The sequence below is a fragment of the Mesoplodon densirostris genome, chromosome 11 (genome assembly GCF_025265405.1).
Source record: "Mesoplodon densirostris isolate mMesDen1 chromosome 11, mMesDen1 primary haplotype, whole genome shotgun sequence".
Lineage (NCBI taxonomy): Eukaryota > Metazoa > Chordata > Mammalia > Artiodactyla > Ziphiidae > Mesoplodon > Mesoplodon densirostris.
In genome coordinates this window covers 38632377-38652900 of record NC_082671.1, presented here as the reverse complement: position 1 = coordinate 38652900, position 20524 = coordinate 38632377, and the positions used below count along the sequence as shown (strand labels likewise).

Below are 20524 nucleotides of genomic sequence, written 5' to 3'. Positions count from 1 at the left end.
TAGTGTAGTAAAGGCCCCAGTGGGTTCATCCTATCTTCAACAATAACTCCAGAGTACTACATTGGAACCTTTGTAGATAATCCAGACCCACACCCAGGGCTCTGATCTGCACAGCATTCTTACCAGTGACCTACATGGGGCCATATACTATGCAATTACCATGGGCCAATGGACATCCTTCTGAACTTTTGTTGGAGGGCCCAGTATGTAACCTACTTTGTTATAACATTTTTTTTTTTTTGGCTGCATTGGGTCTTCGTTGCTGCGCACAGGCTTTCTCTAGTTGCGGACAGCGGAGGCTACTCTTTGTCACGGTGTACAGGGTTCTCGTTGAGGTGGCTTCTCTTGTTGCAGAGCATGGGCTCTGGGTACGCAGGTTTCAGTAGTTGTGGCATGCGGGCTCAGTAGTTGTGGCTCACGGGCTCTAGAGCACAGGCTCAGTAGTTGTGGTGCATGGGCTTAGTTGTTCCATGGCATGTGGGATCTTCCTGGACCAGGGATCAAACCCGTGCCCCCTGCATTGGCAGGCAGATTCCTAACCACTGCACCACCAGGGAAGCCCTGTTATAACTTTTTATTTTATTTTTTTTTCTTTTTGCGGTATGCGGGCCTCTCACTGTTGTGGCCTCTCCCGTTGCGGAGCACAGGCTCCGGATGCGCAGGCCCAGCGGCCATGGCTCACGGGCCCAGCCGCTCCGCGGCATATGGGATCCTCCCAGACCGGGGCACGAACCCGTATCCCCTGCATCGGCAGGCGGACTCTCAACCACTGCGCCACCAGGGAGGCCCAATATAACTTTTTAAATCAGGATGAAGGATAGTTCAACATGTGGCACTCAGTAAGGGTATTAAGTAAATAAAATGGGTGTTCTCTTCCATTACTAATTTCTATGCTGCTAAATTTCCCTAATGAGCAGCTCTCCATTGGAGCTTCCCTCCTTCCCTCCCTTTCTCACTCCTCCCTCCCACAAATTATAAGACATGTTTCATACCGTAGAGGAGCTCATAGTCTAATGAGTGAAAGAAGACACTTATTCCTTCATGGAGGTTTGAAATATCATAGCATTGCCAGTAGCATGAATAGTTTAGGAGCCTGGAACTCCAGATGGGGGCCAGGCACATTGTACCCTGCTGACCATAAAACAAAGTAGGAAGCTAAATGTCATGAGAGAGAATAAATTGGGACAAGAGTCCTTGAGGGGAAGAGATCTCTTCTGATGGGGTGATAAGGGAAAAACTAATACAGAAGGTGGACTTCTCCTGGCTTTGGGGAGGCATAGGATTTTGGTAGGTAAAGATAGCATGAGGTAGTGATCTATTCTTGATTGGAGGTTTTTAAAGTGTAGATCCTGGGCCTGTAACACCACCTCCACCTGGGAACTTGTTAGAAATGCAAATTCTAAAGTCTACCCTTGCCCTATTGAATCAGAACTGAGTCTTAGCATTCTGTTTCGTATCCAGGTGATTCTGGTACATACTCTAGTTTGACAATCAATGATCTAGATTTAAAACTTTGAACCTGGAGTCTATGAACTTGATTGGGGAAAGAAATACATCTTCATTTTCACTAACCTCCAGCTGATATTTAGCATTGTGTTCCAATGCAGATGTAGGCAATTAACTACTATGATAATAATTAGGACCAATGCAAGGTCATTATTTATAAATGCATGCATAAAGAATACATATCACAGATTTTAAGGTATTTTTATAACTGTATTTTAATATAACTGGTTTCCTTTGTAATTCTGTGTATATAATTTTAGGCATTAAAAACATTTTGAGAAAGTGCCCATCAGCTTCACAGACTGCCAAAGAGATCTATTCCATTGTACAAAAAAATGTTAAGGACTCCTAGACTAGAAGGAGTCTAGACAAAGAAAACTGAGCAAAGGCTAAGAGGTGAGAAAATACAGGGCAGAGCTGGTATTCCATTTTGACTGAAGTGTGAGAAAACAATGAAGAGAAAAAAGGCTGAACTTGATCCAGAACTTCTTTTCAGCAGGCTCTGGGGAGCTACTTAATCAGGGTGTTTTTTAAAGTGGGGCAAGGATCAGAGCAGGAGAAACCCAATCAAACCAGAGTTTTAAAATAATTGCCTGGTAAAGGTAAGAAGGATGGACTGGAATACAAAGAAACAGAGGTGAGAGAATAAATTTCTAATCCAGGCTTGACTAGTAAAAGCCCAAAGTGAAGAGGGTGCGAATGAAAATGGAAAAAGGAATTGAATGTGAAAGTGCTCTGAAGATTTAACGTTGAGTATGACCAAGAGGAATCAAAGATGACCCAATCGTTTAAAGTGAGGGTCACTGGAACAGAAGTCATACCAAGAAAATCAGGGAAGCCAAGTAGAGCAAGTTTGGGAAAGGAAAGTGCTAAGCTGCCTACAGTATATCCAGGTGAAAACATTCAGTATTTATTTAATGGCACTACAGTATTTATTTAAGGTACTAAGGTACTAGTACAAAGGTACTAACCTTCAAGACATATTGCACCTCCTGAACAACTTATTTGGAGCTGGTATGTTTCGGATAAATTTTTTTTTTTAATCTCTTTGGTGTCTGAACTCTCTAGAAAGCCTCTATCAAAAGCAGCATAGGGCTTCCCTGGTGGCGCAGTGGTTGAGAGTCCGCCTGCCGATGCAGGGAACGAGGGTTCGAGCCTTGGTCTGGGAGGATTCCCACATGCCGCGGAGCAGTAGCCCTGTGAGCCACAATTAGTGAGCCTGCGTGTCTGGAGCCTGTGCTCCGCAGCAGGAGAGGCCACGATAGTGAGAGGCCCGTGCACCACGATGAGGAGTGGCCCCCACTTGCCGCAACTAGAGAAAGCCCTCGCACAGGAACGAAGAGCCAACACAGCCATAAATAAATAAATAAATAAATTTTAAAAAGGCAAAATTCCTTTAAAAAAAAAAAGCAGCATAATTGCAAAGTCTTTCAAGAGCTTTTCCCCAACAGAGATTTTTATCCTGAGGGCACATGGACCCACAGGAGTTTCCGTGAACCCTTGAAATTACACAAGCAAATTTTGTTTGTGGTCATGGACATTTTTCTGGGAGGAAGTATGTACTTTCAATACAGACTCAAAGGGTATGTGGCCCTCTTTCCCCCTCGAAATGCTAAGAAGTACTCCCTAGTCACCCTTCTAAGCACTCCAAGCAAGGGAAGCCCTTTCATCCGACGATTTTGGGAGGAGGCACAAGTCTCGGAACAAACCAAAAAAGTCTCAGTAACGATGCAGCAGCAAGATTCCAGTCATTGGTGAACGGTTCTGAGTCAGTAGATGCTCACCGCACAGTCACCAGATGAGAAAAGAGTTTGGAATTTCTTGGTCAAAATTCAATGAAGATGACACTAGAGTTTCTGACTCATCTCTTAAACCAAATCTTGCCTGAATACCTGTCTCTACAAGAGCAGTCATTAAAGCCCCAACTTTTAACACTAAAAATGGTCATTTTTGTAATAACGCCTGCACTGCTCAGCTTTCCACTGTCCAAAGAAGCCACACTGCACCGACTGTGCCAGGACAGAAACAAAAGCCTCAGCTCAGGAGCTGTTGCCCTCTACTGGCTAGTTCCAAGTTACTTTCATTCCCAGTCTCCTTGCTGCCAAATGAAAGATTTTGCAATTATGCTGCATTTGATAGAGCCTTTCTAGAGAGTTCAGACACCAAAGAGATTCCCCCAAAATTTAACAGAAACCTACCAGCTCCAAAACATCCTCAAAACCCATAATACCAACGTTATTAGGAACCTACAGAATTGACTAATATCACACATTTTTGATACTCACTAAACATTTAACTCCAGGTAATGAAGACAAAAGGGGCTTTCAATGTACTGTATATGAAGTGATAACAAATAAGCAGAAGAATCCAAGATATTAGGAAATTTAAGAGTTAGGCACGCAGAATGGAATAGGGAAATAAAAGCCTTGAAAATAGTTGGGGGTTTTTCCTTCATTAAAACGAACTACCTTTGTGAGGTCATGTGTGGAACACAGTGTTTGCAGGAAGCTTAATAAACATACTTTTTGTCAAATATACCTCAATAAAGCTGGAAAATAACAGACTGATTACATTTTGCCTTTTTTTTTTGCCATTATCGCCTTCCTATGTAATCAATATATATGAATGGCAGGTGTAAGTCACCATCACCGTCTGATGAGTCAGCAAGCCCTGATCAGATATACAATTAAAAGACTTTTGTTGTTAAGGAAAGGACAACTTGCTGTTCCTTTCTTCCTATAACTTAAGGAACAGAAGGAGGAAAAAAGAAAATATTGCCCAGACTAACATGTAACTCAGATGTCAGATGTTCTTTTTCCTTCCTTGGAAGTCCTTCTCCTTCCTAACCCCTCAAAAAATCTACTCCAGTTACTGAAGGTTTCATAAGGGAAAGAAAGAGAGGATCACAGTGCAACCTCTCAACAAACACCCTGAAAGACCTCCCCTTAGGCATTTTTTTTGCTGCTCTGCAGTGGTGCATCTAAGGGTGTATTGGATTCTTTGAGGAAGGGCAATCGTCTTTCTCCCCTCCCTGGTCCATCCCAGTTCTTCCTCCATGGAAGCAAAAGGAAAACCCTGCAGGTAACCAGACCAATTCTACTCCAATCTTCTCAAAGTAGTATTATTTCTTCCAAGCATTTAATACTTTCCCCAAGAAGAATTTTATTATTGGCAGCTAATTGGTTGACAATTTTTCTATATTGTTACAAGTCTCACTTGCAGGTAGTTGCAGTTTGACAATCAGTACAATTTTTTTTTGAAGCTGGGTATCTTTAGCTGCTATAGGTCCTACTTCCTTGGAAGTTAATTCCTTGAGGACACAGACATGAAACTTTTTTTTTCCTCAATATCATCCATCCCTTTAAAAAGAAGCAAGACCGCAGAGACTCAACTTTGATAAAATGAAACATTATTGCTTCTGGAGATTTGTGCTGGTTTTAAAACTAGTGTTTAAAAAAATATGTAAAGAATCGCCTTCTCAAGCTTTCCAAGGACAACTGTACTTGCTAAGGCAGATGGTTACAAACACATGTCTCAGAAACTGGCCTTGTTATTGAAAAGCAAAGTTGAAAAAATTATGCAAATAAGTCACTGTGTCTGCATTAATGATTTACTGAGGAATTGTATGATTCCACATCAATTTAGCCATATACAATTGGGTCAGAAAGTTTAACTGGCACACCCAGAGTACGTCTACAGGAGTGTTAAATGAGGTCGCATGGATTTATTAATACCCATTTTAAGAAAACTTCAACTATCCATCCTGCTTAACTGCAGGAATTCCAGGGTCTTGATAAATTCCTTTCCTTGCTGTTTCTGGGAATCAGGACCCCACCCCAGGTGTCTGTGGCCTCAGCCACAGGTCTGCTCCCCATCAATCCATGCTGTATCTGCACAGGTTATCCACTGCTCTGCTGCAAACCACCTCTTACAATTTCTGGAGTCAATCTCCCTCCAGCTACTGCTGCCCACTCCTGATCTGCTTCTCCCTAAGCAAATGCAGACTCTTCTTTTAATTCTCTGACGACCCTGCTCAGCCCAGCTGCAACCTTTAGGAAAGACATCTCTCAAAGTTCAGGAAAATGGAAGGAGGCATTACAACACCAAGAACACTTTAAAGTTGTACTGGTTGTGGCTACTCACAGCCCAGACACACCTCCACATCTCTTATAATAGTGATCTTCAGCCTGGGACTCTACCACTTGGGGTATGTGAATATTTCCCGAGAGATATGAGGATAGGGGTCATTTCCAGGAGATCAATTTCAGATCCTCAACTTCTGTATAAACTCTTTTCCCCAAATAACCTATTATAAGGCTCCTTCACAGAGATTAAGATGCTTCTTTCTAGTTTCTCCTTTAATAACTGCTCTTCTCCTATGTAAAAGCAAACTCACTTCTCACCCATAAGTTTACATGGTATATTAGAAGATTTTCCATGTTTCTGTAGCTCTTGAGAGAGGGGCACCAACTGCCCTTAATTCTGGACTATCTTTCAAGGATGTCTGTGTCCTGGTGAGTATCCTTGGAACACAGGATGCTCCCTTTATCTAAAAAGCAGACATGTTTACTGTTATGGGTTGAATTATGTCCCTCCCCACAAAAAGATTTTGAAGTCCTCATCCCCAGTACCTCAGGATGTGACTTTATTTGGAAACAGGGTGGTTGAAGATCTAATTAGTTAAGATGAAGTCATACTGGAGCAGGGCGGGCCCCTAGTCCTATATGACTGGTGTCCTTATAAGAAGACAGCCATGTTGGGCCTCCCTGGTGGCGCAGTGGTTAAGAGTCCGCCTGCCGATGCAGGGGATACGGGTTCGTGCCCCGGTCTGGGAGGATCCCATATGCCGCGGAGCGGCTGGGCCCGTGAGCCATGGCCGCTGGGCCTGCGCATCCGGAGCCTGTGCTCCGCAACGGGAGAGGCCACAACAGTGAGAGGCCCGCATAACGCAAAAAGAAAAAAAAAAAAAAAAAAAAAAAAAGAAGACAGCCATGTGAAGACAGAGACACACAGATAATGCCATGTGATGACGAAGGAAGAAACTGGAGTTGTGCAGCTATAAGCCAAGGAATACTAGAGATTGCTAGCAAACCACCAGAAGCTAGGAAGGCAAGGAAGGATTCCCCTACAGGTTTCAGAGGGAAGACAGCCCTGCCACCAGGGCTTGATTTCAGACATGTAGCCTTCAGAACTGAGAGACAATACATTTCTGTTGTTTTAAACCACCCGATTTGTGGTACTATGTAAAGGCAGCCCTAGGAAACTAATACATTTACTGTCCAGAATAACAATGTCTCACTTGGGCAAGTGGAAGTCATGCTTATTGATCATTAAAAAGACTTGGGTTTCCTAAGGTCAGAATTCTGTCCTGAAATGCAACCTATTGCATGAGCAGGCATCCATCTGGGCCCATCCACATTGGCCCTGCGGAAATTGGGGCTCAGAGAACCAGTGCAAAAATGGTGATATTCCAGCTACTGCTACTTCTGTAATTTCTCCTGTGTTCTGCCAGCATCCATGAAACTATGGCAGGGTAACTTGTTAAATATCAGACCCTTCACAGTTCTTAACATGAGGTATTACTGAAGGGTGTAAAGATCTCTGCCCATCAAAGAAACATTTAGACAATCTATTTCATTAACCAAGTCACCATAAACACGGTACCTACTCATTTCATTGAAAGAGATATTTCAAATAAAATTTCTCATATGTAAGTCAGTTGGTCATTAGACTCAGAGCCTTATGGTAACAGAAAGAACATTTATATATATAATATGCTGAGAAGTATTTAATAGGGTGATCAATAAGACTTTTAAGGAAAAAATCATATTAGAATAAGATTCTATGGGAGAAGTAGAATGGAGTTCAGGGAGCAATATAATATTTCCAACTGTTACAAAGCTTATTAAGATATTTTTAAACATGGAAAATGGTAGCTATCAAGTCTCTATTATACCAAGATTTCACTGGATACATTTAAAAGAACAATTAACATTTTATTTTAAATGTCAGTATCTACAATGCATGATAAAGTGCATCATTTGAGACATTTAAATGTAATGATGAGGATTTCGGATTAAAAAAAAATCCATCAAGGTATCATGGTTTTTCTAAAATTGGTAGGGAGGTATACGAGTAAAACAAGTTTGAAGACTACTCATTGCCTTCCTGCTTACGACCCTCTCAGCTCTTGGCCTGCCTGGGTGGTCGGAGTGGGCTCAGCTCACTACCAGCACTAACCGAGCAGGCCCCATGTGTGCCATGGTTGACTGTTGTATCACCATTCTTGGCATAGCTGATGTTTAATAGTTGTTAAATGAATACATGTTGAATACTAGAAAGGAGTCATTCATATCCTCTACCTGCTTCTGCTTTGGGGATCGATTGCTCTGTTGGCCTAGCCTGGAGTGACTGAAACCAGGATGGCTCTGGAGTCAAGGGGTGTCCTACAGCTGCCAGACCTTGACACACCAAAAATGAAATGAGTCTAGACCGAATCTAGAAGTTTGATCAGCTGAGTCCTTATAAATCTCAGATCAAATGAGACATCAGATTTTCAAATTTAACTGAATTTTGGAATTACTCTACAGTTTTTAAGACCTGCAAAAAACCCCTAGGGACAAAGTTAGCCAAAGTCCCAATGACTATATTCCTGCTAGATCAATGTCAAGTGCCATCCTACATGCTCCTGCTGTTGCCACTGCATATCTAAGCAGTCCTCTTTCAGAATGTACCTCAACACAGTTACCTCTCATGCCCCTCCCTGAGTTCTATCGCCACCCAGAATCCTGCCCCCAGGCGCTGACATTAGGTGGGGGCTACAGAAAGCGGAACCCACTTGCATCTCTCCAATTTCTAGCATTGATATTTTACACATACCATAGGGTTTTAAATTTAAAGTATCCCAGAAAAAGATTTTATTATCAAAAGCAGATTGAAAAAATATGCAGACAAGTCAAAATACTTGCATTTAATGAAGCCTCATGGATTTACAAGATATCAAGAGAAAAGGCAGAAGTGCACGTCAAGCCTATTTCTTCTGACTCATTTCCTCTAGAGAAGCAGCTTAGAATTATTCAGGCAAAAGGCCATGAAATAATTGCACTGGTAGAAAAAGTAGAGGGGGAATTGCTAAACTCTACCTACAGGGCTTTCTTGGGAAGTCACATGGTATGTTTTTTCTTTCTCACTTAGATGGGGAAAAAAAGAACCTATTTTCTTAAACTTTTACTTAAAGGAAAAACAAAATCAGAAGTTAATGTAATGTTTTTATACAGACGAATTATTGAAAATAGACTAAGAATGATCTACTTAATAGTAAAAAATTATAGTAAAAATACACTTGGAAAGATTTTAGTTGAGTAGCTTTTCTTGTCGAATAATCTACTAGATACATTGCTTGGCTGTAGTTGGCTAAATGTCTTGTGTGCTCATGAAGTGGTTGGGCTTTTTGTGGTCACCCCATTAGTGTCAATACTGAACTTTTCCCCTCTATGGATTCCTTTGCAACTGCCTGAAAAAAAACTTACTAGTTGTAAAAACAATCAAAATAAATACTTTCAGATGCTGCTTTCCAAAATTGGGTCAGAGACCACTGGGTATGTCCTGGCTCCCTAAGGCATGGGAAAAATTTCAGTGGCTAAAGTGGAATTGCTGGAAGGTACTGGAAATTAAAGAAGGGAGGGAGTGAGGGAGGAAAAAAGTAGAGGAAAAGAGTTAACAGTAATCGAGAGAGAAAATCAACCATGAGAAAGAAATAAGGGAAGGTCATAATATTTATATAAAAGTGTCTATGATCAGGGGAAAAAATGGCTGCTTTTTTCAATTCGGGGTTAAACCCAAGAGTTCGGAGAAGGCAGAAATCCTTATAAATTCTTATACATTTCTTTAAAAACTCCCCAGTGTCTCTGGAAGATACTATACAACTAACTCATTATTTTAAAAACTGGCAAAAGAATAAAGCATTTATCCAGCCATTCCTATATGAACTGTTCTTCAAGGTAACCAAACAGTCAGAGGTGAAGTTCCTCTTTGTAGAATGTTTCTGTCTAATAAATGAAAATGGAATGATATAATTAGAATATCACCGTTTTGTAACCTCTAGTGATAAAACCGATTTAGTAGGTATTAGCTGCCTAATAAAACACACAACACTTGCTACCAAAAAGGAAGGAAGGAAGGAAGGGAAGGAGGGAGGGAGGGAAGAAAATAAAATATTGAATCTGACCAAACATTTTGATCTAACTCCCAATATAAAGGGGAAAAAAGAGAATAGAAAACATGTTAAATGATGGTTTGAGGATACCATCAGCAAAACCCTGACTGTGAAAACTTCATGGGAGAAATGAACTAAACATTTCAATCAAAAGGCAGAGATTGTCAGATTGGCGAGCACAGAGTTGGTTACTGGTCTTTTTAATCAGTCTTCTCTCTTTAGTTCTCACTAGAGACACTTTAAAAACAAAGATACAAATAAATGAAAAGTGAGAGGATGGAAAAAGACATACCATGCAAACAGGAAACATAAGCAAGATGGAATGGTCATAAAAATATGAGGCAAAAAGGACTTCAAAGCAAGGAGTAGTAATGGAAATAAAGTGGGAAACTTCATAATGATAAAATGGTTAATACATGAGAAAGACAGAAAAACTATAAATGTATATGGGCCTAATAAAAGGGCTTCAACATATAAAATGCAAAAAACTGACAGAAATAAAGAAATCCACAGTCACGATTGGAGATTTTAATACACCCCTCTCAGTAATTGACAGAGCAATCAGACAAAAAAATATCAGTAGGAAAATAGAAGAAAAAAAAAGAAAACAGAAGAAGTGAAATGATGCTACCATCAATCACAAAAATTTGGGAACGAAGACCCACAAAGATTCTAAAATAAGTAGAGTGGGTGGGTTGGTTAAACATTTATCTGCCTCCTCTGCTAAACTAGTTCTTTAAGTACCGTTTAAACTTAACGACTAAGCACAGGTTTGTCACCAATCTGAAGAGAAAGACAAGAACAGGAGAGGTGCTGAGTTTAAAGAAAGAGTGGTCCATCTTTTATTTAAACATTCAAACTCAAGTAAGTTTGCAAAGCCTTTTTTTTTTTTTTACATGCGTGATGTCACTCCATTCTTACACATCCTTTGAAAAAGCCCACGTTTCCTTATCCCCATTTTACAGATAAGGAAGTCAAGCTCAGAGGCTGACTTGCCAAAGAAAATTGCAGGATTGCTGTTAGATCAAAGGGTGAACTTATTTTGACCATCACCTGACTGACTACTGGGAGTGAGGTTGAAAATACCAACTATTTTCTTTCTTGAAAGTAAATTTTCTCCAGTATGTCCAAACATACAAAGCAATTATATAAAGGGTATTGGCTCCTCAGGTAAGAATTCAGCTTTATTGTCACACACTCCCTAAAATGACATAGTCAGACACCAGGTTGGACCCAAAGGACAAAGTCGTAAAATTTACCCTGTGTCCAAACAGCATCCTGAAATGAACACTCCTTGATGGCCTTGTTGGCAAACAAATAAGTGTTCACTACACTCCTGGTTACCCATAAACATCGATCAAGTTGTGGTTTAGAAACATATTTCAAAGCAAGCAGTCTGCAGAAAATATGAGGATGTACTCTTCCAATTAGCAAAACACAGACTTTATAGATCATTTCATTACTGATTTTAAAGGACAAATCTCAGAGTAAAATGACTGTTTCTTGGCTTGAACCAAAATATGTTTAAAAATAAATATACAATTCAAATATGTTCTAGGCGAGGGCTAATTATTTAAATATCGTATATATGTTTTATTTACACTCGCCTCCACGTTCCACTGAAGCATATTTCTTTTAGGTACATGGGAGACCATATCATTAAGGCTAATGGTGGTTTTACCCAGGGAAAAAAAAATACAAGAAAACCAAGGAATATTTTTCAGCTTCTCAGCAAAACATGAAAGGGAGGAAAAATGACTTGACTTTTTAGTTCCAATTGTTTTCAATTTTTTATGTAAGTTCAATGTTGTAAAATCGGTCCAGATTTTCACAGAACCTGAGTGAATAAAATGCAGAGGGAAATCACTACTTTCTATTTAAAGCAAACTGGCTTTTTACAAATCATATGACTTAAAAAAAAAAAAAAGGAAAAAGAAAAACACATGTTCTCCCCAGAAAACAGGCCAGTGGGCTCTTCCACCAGGGAGTCCAGGCTGAGGTGGGCAGGCCTCCTACATGGGCTCAAAGGGGCTCTCCGGTCTCTGCCAATGCCGCCAGCTTGCCTGCTGGGGCCGCCCAGTAAAAACAGTGGCTCCGTGCAATCATGAAAAACAGGAATGCTCTGATAATTACGCTGCACACAAGCTTTGAAGGAACTATCAAATAGTTAAAACTCAATTACTCTTTGTGGCTTATTTTTATTCTGAATCAATAACCTAGAAGTGAAGGTCTCCACAGCCCATTAGGCTTTACTGACCCGTCTCCTTCCCCATGAACACCTACTGAAGGAAAGTGTTAAGGAAGCATGTGTTAAGATGTATCACTGCTTCTAAAAATAATGTGGAGGAGACCGGCATGAAACCTTAGTTCAGATGTGCTTAACTGTGGGGTTGATGACTCAACTACGAAGAGGTCTTTTTAATGCACAATTGATTTTTAGCAAGTAAAAGGTATCAAGACCTCCATTTTGATTTTATAAAAGTAGGCTAAGTTGCATAAAAGTGGCTGAAAAACCAAGACGGCCTGTTTTTTCAGCCTAAAAATAACCAGGGAATATAGAGCCAAACATGAACACACATTTCAGCAGAAAGGTGATAGAGAGCCAAGCAGATTATACTCTGAAGAAGGAAGAAACCCCACTTAATGGATTACGCTAACTTTAAAACAGAGTGAAAAACTGAAACTTTATAAGGGGAAAAGCAAACGCAGCTAGGTGTGTAGGTCACCTCAAAAGAAACCACTGCTATTAAAGTTGCCATGAGTATCTTCAGAATTGTTAAAAAACAAATGCTAGGCTACCACTCTGATTCACCTTCAATTTCACAAACTGATAGACATTTCTCACCAAGATCCTAATTTTGGCATCAAAAATATTAACTTGTTGATCACAAAACTTAAAGTTTCATGTTAATTTGCTAATTTATGAGCTAGAAAACACTCCTTGATTCTAAAAAAGCCGTTTAATATCGTATCCCAATTACTCATCCAGAAAGAGGGGGAAAGGAGAGGGCATTTGAAATTGCACTGGAACACCACGTTTAGAATAATATAAAACGTCTGGAAAGAAAAATCAAAGGCCAATAAATATTAATCTACATGAAATACAGGAAAAAAGGAGAAAATGCCGAAAGTACCTTGCTGTACCACGGAGACCGGCAGCCATGATCACCTAGCTTACTCTTTGGATACGTAACTCAGCTGGCCTTAACTGCTTATAAAGGGTGCAACACAATTAGGGAGGATGTGTCTTTAATTTAGATCTGAAAGCAGCACAGGTGGATGGAAACTCTAATCACAGACCACTGTAGATCATCGTTAGAGCAATTAAGAACCCAAGTTCCAGTCTTGAAAACCTTTCACACAAATCACCTGCTAACCTTTGGATCCAGGTTTCAGACTCGCAAAAACCTTGGGGTTCTTAAGGGCAAGTGAGATCTCACTAAGGAAGGAAATAAAGTGGGAGTCTCTTTCGGATTTCTTTGACTCGAAAATGACGACAATGGTAAAGTGGGGTTCTGGGCGGGTAAGGAAGTAGGTGCTCTGAACTTTGTCATCATAGAAGTGGACCACTTTCTCCAAGCTGTTCAGGTCGGACGTGCGGTCTGTCATGATCATGATGACATTGGGCCAGTGCAGGACAGGCCTGTCGCTGGGCAGAGATACCACGGCTGGATACTGATCCACGCCCTTTGGGGCCTCTCTGTAGGAATGGGGGTGGTGGTAGCCATGACCCTGAAAGCTCTCGGAACCCTGGTTGTCAAAGATTAAGGACACGTTGGCAGCGTCGTATTTCCTGATGAAGCTGGAAATCTTTCCAAAGAGGTCTGGGTTGGCTTTTGCAGTCAGCGCTTTCATTTCTGAAGCAGTCGTTTGTCGGCTCAGTGCCTCATGAAAGTAGAAGCTAAATTTGGCAAGAAGCATGTTTTTGAGTTTCAGCAGCCAAAGGAAAAGGTGTGGGGGCTGAATGGCCTTCTGGGACTGCCCTCCAAACAGATGTTTCTTGGTCTCCCGTTGTTTTTCAAAGATCTGGCCCCAAGTCTGCAGCTTGGTGTGAGCGCTGTGTAAGTTAACCAGAGACGGGAGGAACTTCCACTCGGAGACCTGAGCCTGGGCCTTCAGGAGATGACTCAGTACGTCGACCTCCAGCTGGAAACTGCTTTCCAAAGGACTGAGGATGGGGTGGTGAAATCTAAAGGGAGAAGGGGAATTAACAGAAATGAGTGGAAATGTGACCCCACAGTGACACTTTCTATCCTCAAAAGAACACAAACAGTGTGGTCAGACTAATACTATGTTTGGGGGCGGGGGAAGGAAAGATGGAAAGATTCCATGTTGATTTATTTAAAAGGTCATTCTGATATAACTTCACCATCTCAGAATTATGTCAGCACCATAGTCTCCTGTGGAAATAGCCTGAAAACAAAAACTGAGAATAGCCACTACCTTCTGTTCAAATACAGAGAAACTGAATTAGCTGTAAGTCTTTCTTGGGGTTTTTTGTTTTGTTTGTTTGAGGCCGCGTCTCACGGTTCGTGGTATCTTAGTTCCCTGACCCGTGTTCAAACCCGGGCCCATGGCAGTGAAAGCACCGAGTCTTAGCCGCTGGACCACCAGAGAATTCCCACTATAAGTCTTTCTTAACTTATTTTATTTATTCTGGGAATTGTACGACAAAACAAGGCAACTTATTTTCAGGGTGTGGTCCTAGAGAGGCAAAGAAAAGGTCACTAAAACATCTCTTAAATGTGTACATAACACATATCAACTTATTTAATGTTCACAGTAACTCCAAAAGGTATTATGAAACCTATTTTGCAGATGAGAATAGAGACTATAAACCAACTGAAACAGTATACAATCCATAAATGTTTATTAAAGGAATAGGGCTTCCCTGGTGGCACAGTAGTTAAGAATCCACCTGCCAAGGCAGGGGACACAGGTTCGAGCCCTGGTCCGGGAAGATCCCACATGCCGCGGAGCAACTAAGCCCGTGCACCACAACTACTGAGCCTGCGCTCTAGAGCCCAAGAGCCAGAACTACTGAGCCTGCGTGCCACAATTACTGAAGCCCACGCACTTACAGCTCGTGCTCCACAACGAGAAGCCACCGCAGTGAGAAGCCCACACCCCGCAACAAAGAGTAGCCCCAGCTCGCCACAACTAAAGAAAGCCCGCATGCAGCAACAAAACAGCCAAAAAATAAAAAAATAAAGGAACAGAACATTTATCAGAAAGCCCTTACTCACTCCTAGTTCTCAAATTCCCCCCATATTTAATCACAGTTAAAAACAAAATCGTGGCTAAATTTTAAAAATCTTATACTTCAACCACTTTCCATTTATCTCAGGATAAAATCTAAAATCCTTAAAAAGGCTTACGAGGCCTCAAATAACCTGGTCCCTCCTCAGCTTGAGCCATATTCTCATTCTTCTCACTTTCTCCATACATTAAATAACTAAAAATGCGATGGTATCCCAGAGAAGGTTAAGGTAATAGCACGATTTCATTTCTATTTGTTCTAGACAAAATGTTTTTTAAAAATTTTGACCATGATCTACAGTAAGAAATACTTTATATTGTGATGAAGTGCATATACCAATAGATAAATAAAAGGTTTTAAAACTTCACATTTACCCTTACTATGCACAATGTACTCTTGATATTTAATAATATATATATTTTAGATTACTACTCACTAACTTAATTTTATGACTCATGGACTGCTACCTGCTGTTTGTAAAACGTTTTTTACTTCACTTGTCTAGTAAATTGAGGGGGAAGGGGACAGGGTGTGGGAAGGTCCTCTCTCCCAGGCAGAGGGGATAACGGGCATATGCAAAGACCCTGAGGCCAGTTGAGAGCCTAAGCCTTTTCCATCAACACTTCTTTCTGCTACTTCAGGTCTCCTCTTAAGAGTCACTTCCTTCAAAACGTCTTCTTTGTCCTCCCCCAGACTAGGTCAGGCCCTCTAATTATATCTTCTAGTTTCTTAATACCTGTCTTCCCCTTTGTAGCTTAATCGTATAACTTATCAGACAAACTGGGACATAGGGTCACCCTTGCTTTGAGCTCCTTCTGAGGGGAAGTAAAAGCTGCGTTCTTCCTTCACTCCATCTCTCAAACATGCAGCACGTAGTAGAAACTCGGTAAATGTGGTAACTAAACTGTTAAGATCTGAATCCTAGTTTCTGCCTCATTGACTCTGTTGTTTATGACCTAAATGAAGTTCTGTAACAATGAGATGGAATGGTTATCGCTTCTCAGCCTTTTGGCTAATATCAAGTGTGGCAAAGGACTGAATGAGGAGAGTCCTTTCTGTAGGGACCACTTAGAACTTTCTTGCTCATCTTTTTCTTCTGAGAAATGCCCAGGGAGTTTCAGTGTCTGCCTGGCCTGATGCACCTCCTTCTCAAGGAGCCTACATGAAGCCCTTAACACTCGTCCTCAAATTCCAAAGCATCTGCAGAGGTTTCAGGAATTATCTTAGCAAGTGACCCCATTCTGAAGGTGTGGGCAAGATCTAGCATTTCCCAAGCATATCGTATGCCCCAGGCACCATGGGAGATGATTTACAGGCCTGAGCCCATGTAATTTAATTGCTTCACTGTCAATGAGACAGAAGATTCTTACACATCTGTTTTGGCCCTGGTTGAAGAGGAAAATCCTGGTTATCAATTAAACAATTAGGAAAAATAATCATCACAAGTATATCTAGAGTTTTTAAAAATCTACTTAAACAAATGGGATTATGATTAAGAGAGCCCAAACTAGGTTGGATATTATATGATAGAAACTGATTATCATGTGATAAATAGGATGTAGCTATTCACATAACAATAACACATTGTTTTTTTTCTATTACTGGTATTTTACAATCAACATCCTTCAGGATAAGGAAGCTAAAACATGGGTGGGAGGTGTAGTCTAATAATACACTCAAAGAATCAGAAAGATAAACCAGATCTCAAATCCTCTAGTTCATGTACTCAATTAACTAATTTGGACTCTTCAAACATTACATGCTTTGAAGTAAACGTTAAGAAAGCCTAACACAGGACTTCCCTGGTGGCACAGTGGTTGGGGGTCCGCCTGCCAATGCGGGGGACATGGGTTCAAGCCCTGGTCTGGGAGGATCCCACGTGCTGTGGAGCGGCTGAGCCCGTGCAGCACAGCTAATGAGCCTGCGCCCTGGAGCCCGTGAGCCACAACTACTGAGGCCCGTGCGCCTGGAGCCCCTGCTCCGCGGTGGGGGGAGGTGCCACAATGGGAGGCCCGCGCACCGCAGCGAGGAGTGGCGCCCCGCTCGCCACAGCTGGAGAGGGCCCGCACAGTGGCAAGGACCCAGCACAGCCAAAAATAAATAAATTAATTAATTTGTAAAAAAAGAAAGCCTCTCTCTCTCTCTCTCTCTCTCTCTCTCTCTCACACACACACACACACACACACACACACACACACACTCTATAGCATGTCTCAGAATCTTTGCATTCTGAGAAATGCTCCTACCACCTTAGCCTTTAGGCAACTTGACACTCAATGAGCTTTAAGTATCACCAGATTCTACAATCATGGATATCATGAAAATCTGCCAAGGAGCTATGAACACAGTAAGACTGTTAATAAGAGGAAAATGGTTTCATTCTACCACAAATAACAATACTCTGAGTGATTTTTCTGTTTCCAGCTGGAAATCATCATTTATATCCAACGTTCTCCTTGAAAGAATATGAATTCTCTTCTCTGTACAAACCTTTAGAAAGAATTTTGCACAAGCTCTTCCGTATACATATATGGAAAAGTGTTTAAATGTTCAACATTTATTAGGATGAATGTGAATGCCGAAGCTACTTTTCATCCGTAAGAAGAGCTAAAAATTCATGCTAATGTTATTCTGCCAAGACTCTGAGATTAGCATTATGTTGTATCATTTTCCCATTCCCACTCTGTGCCTCATACCTATTCACATCTCACACCGTAGTGGGGTCTGTTAAACTGTTGTAATCCAAAAACATACAGCTTGAAAGAGCCTGAATACAGAATAAATTGACAACTATTTGCAGAGAACACCTGCTCCAAAAAAAAAAAAAAGCCAAAAAGAAAGAAAAAGAGAGAGAGAGGAAGGGAGCTCCAGCATGCACTCCCTCCTTCACAAATCCCCATCAAGGAGCTCCTTCCAAAAGAACCATGCAGGTCCCATGCATGTGAGAAGTCAGAAGCCCAATTAAAAATAAAACTGTAGTACCATGTGAATATATGAATGTCACAAAACTGTATACTTAAGCAACAAAACGTTATGCAGCCATTAAAAAAAAAACACAAAGTACTAATGCATGCTACAACATGGATGAACCTTGGAAACATTATGCTAAGTGAAATCAGCCTGACACAAGAGGACTGATGTCACATGATTCCACTTGTATGAGAGACACCAAAGAGGCAAATTCACAGGGACAGAAATTAGAATGGAGGTTACCAGAGGCTGAGTAGAGGGGAGAATAGGCTGTTATTGCTGAATGAGTACAGAGTTTCTGTTTGGATGATTAAAAAAAAATTCTGGAAATGGATGGTGGTGATGGTTGCACAACATTGTGAAATGTACTTAATGCCACTCAACTGCATACTTAAAATGGTTAAGGTGATAACTTTTATATTATGTATGTTTTATTACAACAAAACAATAACATTTTAAAAAATCAAAAAAAAAAAAACAAAACACACAAAAACTGTACACTTAAAAATGGTTAAAGAAGTAAATTTTGTTATGTATATTTCACCACATTTTAAAAATCCATAATCTCACTTAAAACAATCACTTTACTAGTTTTTAGATATAATTACATTGAAGATATAAAGATGAATTAGCCAAAGGTTTGCCCTACAGGACCTCCTCTGGTAGAAGGAGATATTTATAATGGATATAAGCAGGAAGTAATACATCTCTTACGAGGGGTACAAATCAACTAACAGTTTACAAAAAGGAGCAATTCCTTTTGGTTGAAAGATTGTGCAGGTCATAGAGGAGACAGGATTTCAACTAAGTCATAAAGCTTAAAGAACAGGTAGGATTTAGCCACGTGAAGATGAGAGCTTAAATTTCTGGCCCCAGTTCTTAAAAACCCCTGATTCCACACCCTTTGCTGTGTGATTTTGCAGCCTCTCCCACCAGAGGTAGAGTGTACTTTCCCACCCCTGGACCACGGATCGGGCTATGTGACTTGCTTTGGCCAAAGGGATGTTAACAGATCTGATGCAAGCAAAGGCTTAAAATGAGCTTGATTTAGCTTGTTCTTTGGCACTTGGGCATCATCACTGGGTAGCTGCTTCCCCTCTAACCTTGGGCTCAGAACGAACACACGTGTAGCTGACCAAGCCCAAAACTCACAGCAATAAGCCAAGCCCAGTGAGACCAATGGTGTTCAGCAGAACTACCCAGTTAAGCCCAGCCTATGTCAGACAACTCCCAATTGACCTGCAAGCCCCAAAGTGTGATTTTGGGGGTAGTCTGTTATACAAAATAATTGTGGCAACAGCTAATTGACACATGATAGAACTTGATGAGGTTCAGAACATGCTACCCCAAAATATGGCATCTTGGTATATTGACTATTTTAAGCTGAATGAATTTGAGAAGTGACATATGCAGGAAGGACTTTCTGACCCTCTCCTGAAGCAGATCATAAAATCCTCAAGTAAGAGGTTCCCTCCCTGTACCCTGAGGAAAAGAGCGTCCTTATCTCCAAAGATATAAGGTCACAGAGAGAAATCTGAACTAACGGCCTTGCTGTTTTCCCCAGTTTAGTACACTTAGCTCATACCATTTTTCATCCTAGCACATTTTTCCACAACTCTCACTCTTCATCAAATCTAGCATAAAAACACAGGTTTAACAACTTCTTTGGGTCTTCATTTCCTTAGAAGGCTCCATGCCACATAAAACCTATATTAAAATACATTTTTGTATGCTTTTCTCTTGTTAATCTGTCTTTTGTTAAAGGGCCCCCAGCTGAGATACTTAGAAGAGTAAAGGAAAAAGATATTTTTTCCTCCCCTACAAATTGGAGGACGTTCTAAGCAAACTAAGTAACAGGAACCAAGGTAGGAAATGGCAAATTTCCTTATGGGGAATACATTAGATTATGGACTGTTTTTTTGGCTTCTGCTTAAAATCCTCAAAGTTTTCTCTTTGAAGCTGCTTCCTTTTTACTAGGAGTTTGAGTGCAATTTAAGGCATTTGATGGGCCTTAGATAATTTGAAAAGTTGGGCTGGGGCAAGATCACAGAAGCCCTTGAGTCTCCACTGTTAAGATCTAGGAGAGTCAAATACCTAGAATAGAACGCGTCCTACAGAAATCGTACGATTGCTGGTTTTGCTTATGAAATTTTCAGTGGGCAACAGTTAAATTAACCTTGTTGAACTACACACATGCAACTAACTGTTTCATTAACAGTCTTATCATCATGAATCTTTTTTTTGAAGGAAAAAGGGCATAAAGACTAAACAAATCACTGTTCTGCCCTTGGTGAGAATTCTGTCGTTTGAAGCATTCAGGTCAAAAAAAAATGTGCTTCCTAAAATGCAAACAGAAATTTATGTAACTCAGTTTAAAAAAAATGCTCTTTAAATCCTAGCTACAAAATTATGATTAAAGAATAAAGATCATTTAATAGAATATTATTGCCATACCAGATGGATTTTTAAAAGCTGTCTAGAATGAATAATTGCTGACTTCTTTAAAAAAAATTATTTCTTAAAAATAATGTTGTAAAGCTAGTGGTTTCCAGTGGGGAGAGGGAAGGGGGAGG

General features: G+C 40.6%; 1 protein-coding gene across 1 annotated transcript in view; it reads right to left on the bottom strand.

Annotated features, from left to right (window-relative positions):
- Window positions 1-10535: 10535 nt before the first annotated feature.
- The window catches only part of KICS2 (KICSTOR subunit 2), a 27978-nt gene continuing 17989 nt past the window's right edge, over window positions 10536-20524 (bottom strand). The window contains exon 3 of the mRNA XM_060112674.1: window positions 10536-13910. Coding sequence (XP_059968657.1) covers window positions 13094-13910 — 817 coding nt within the window. The 3' untranslated portion in view covers window positions 10536-13093. The remainder of the gene's footprint in view (window positions 13911-20524) is intronic.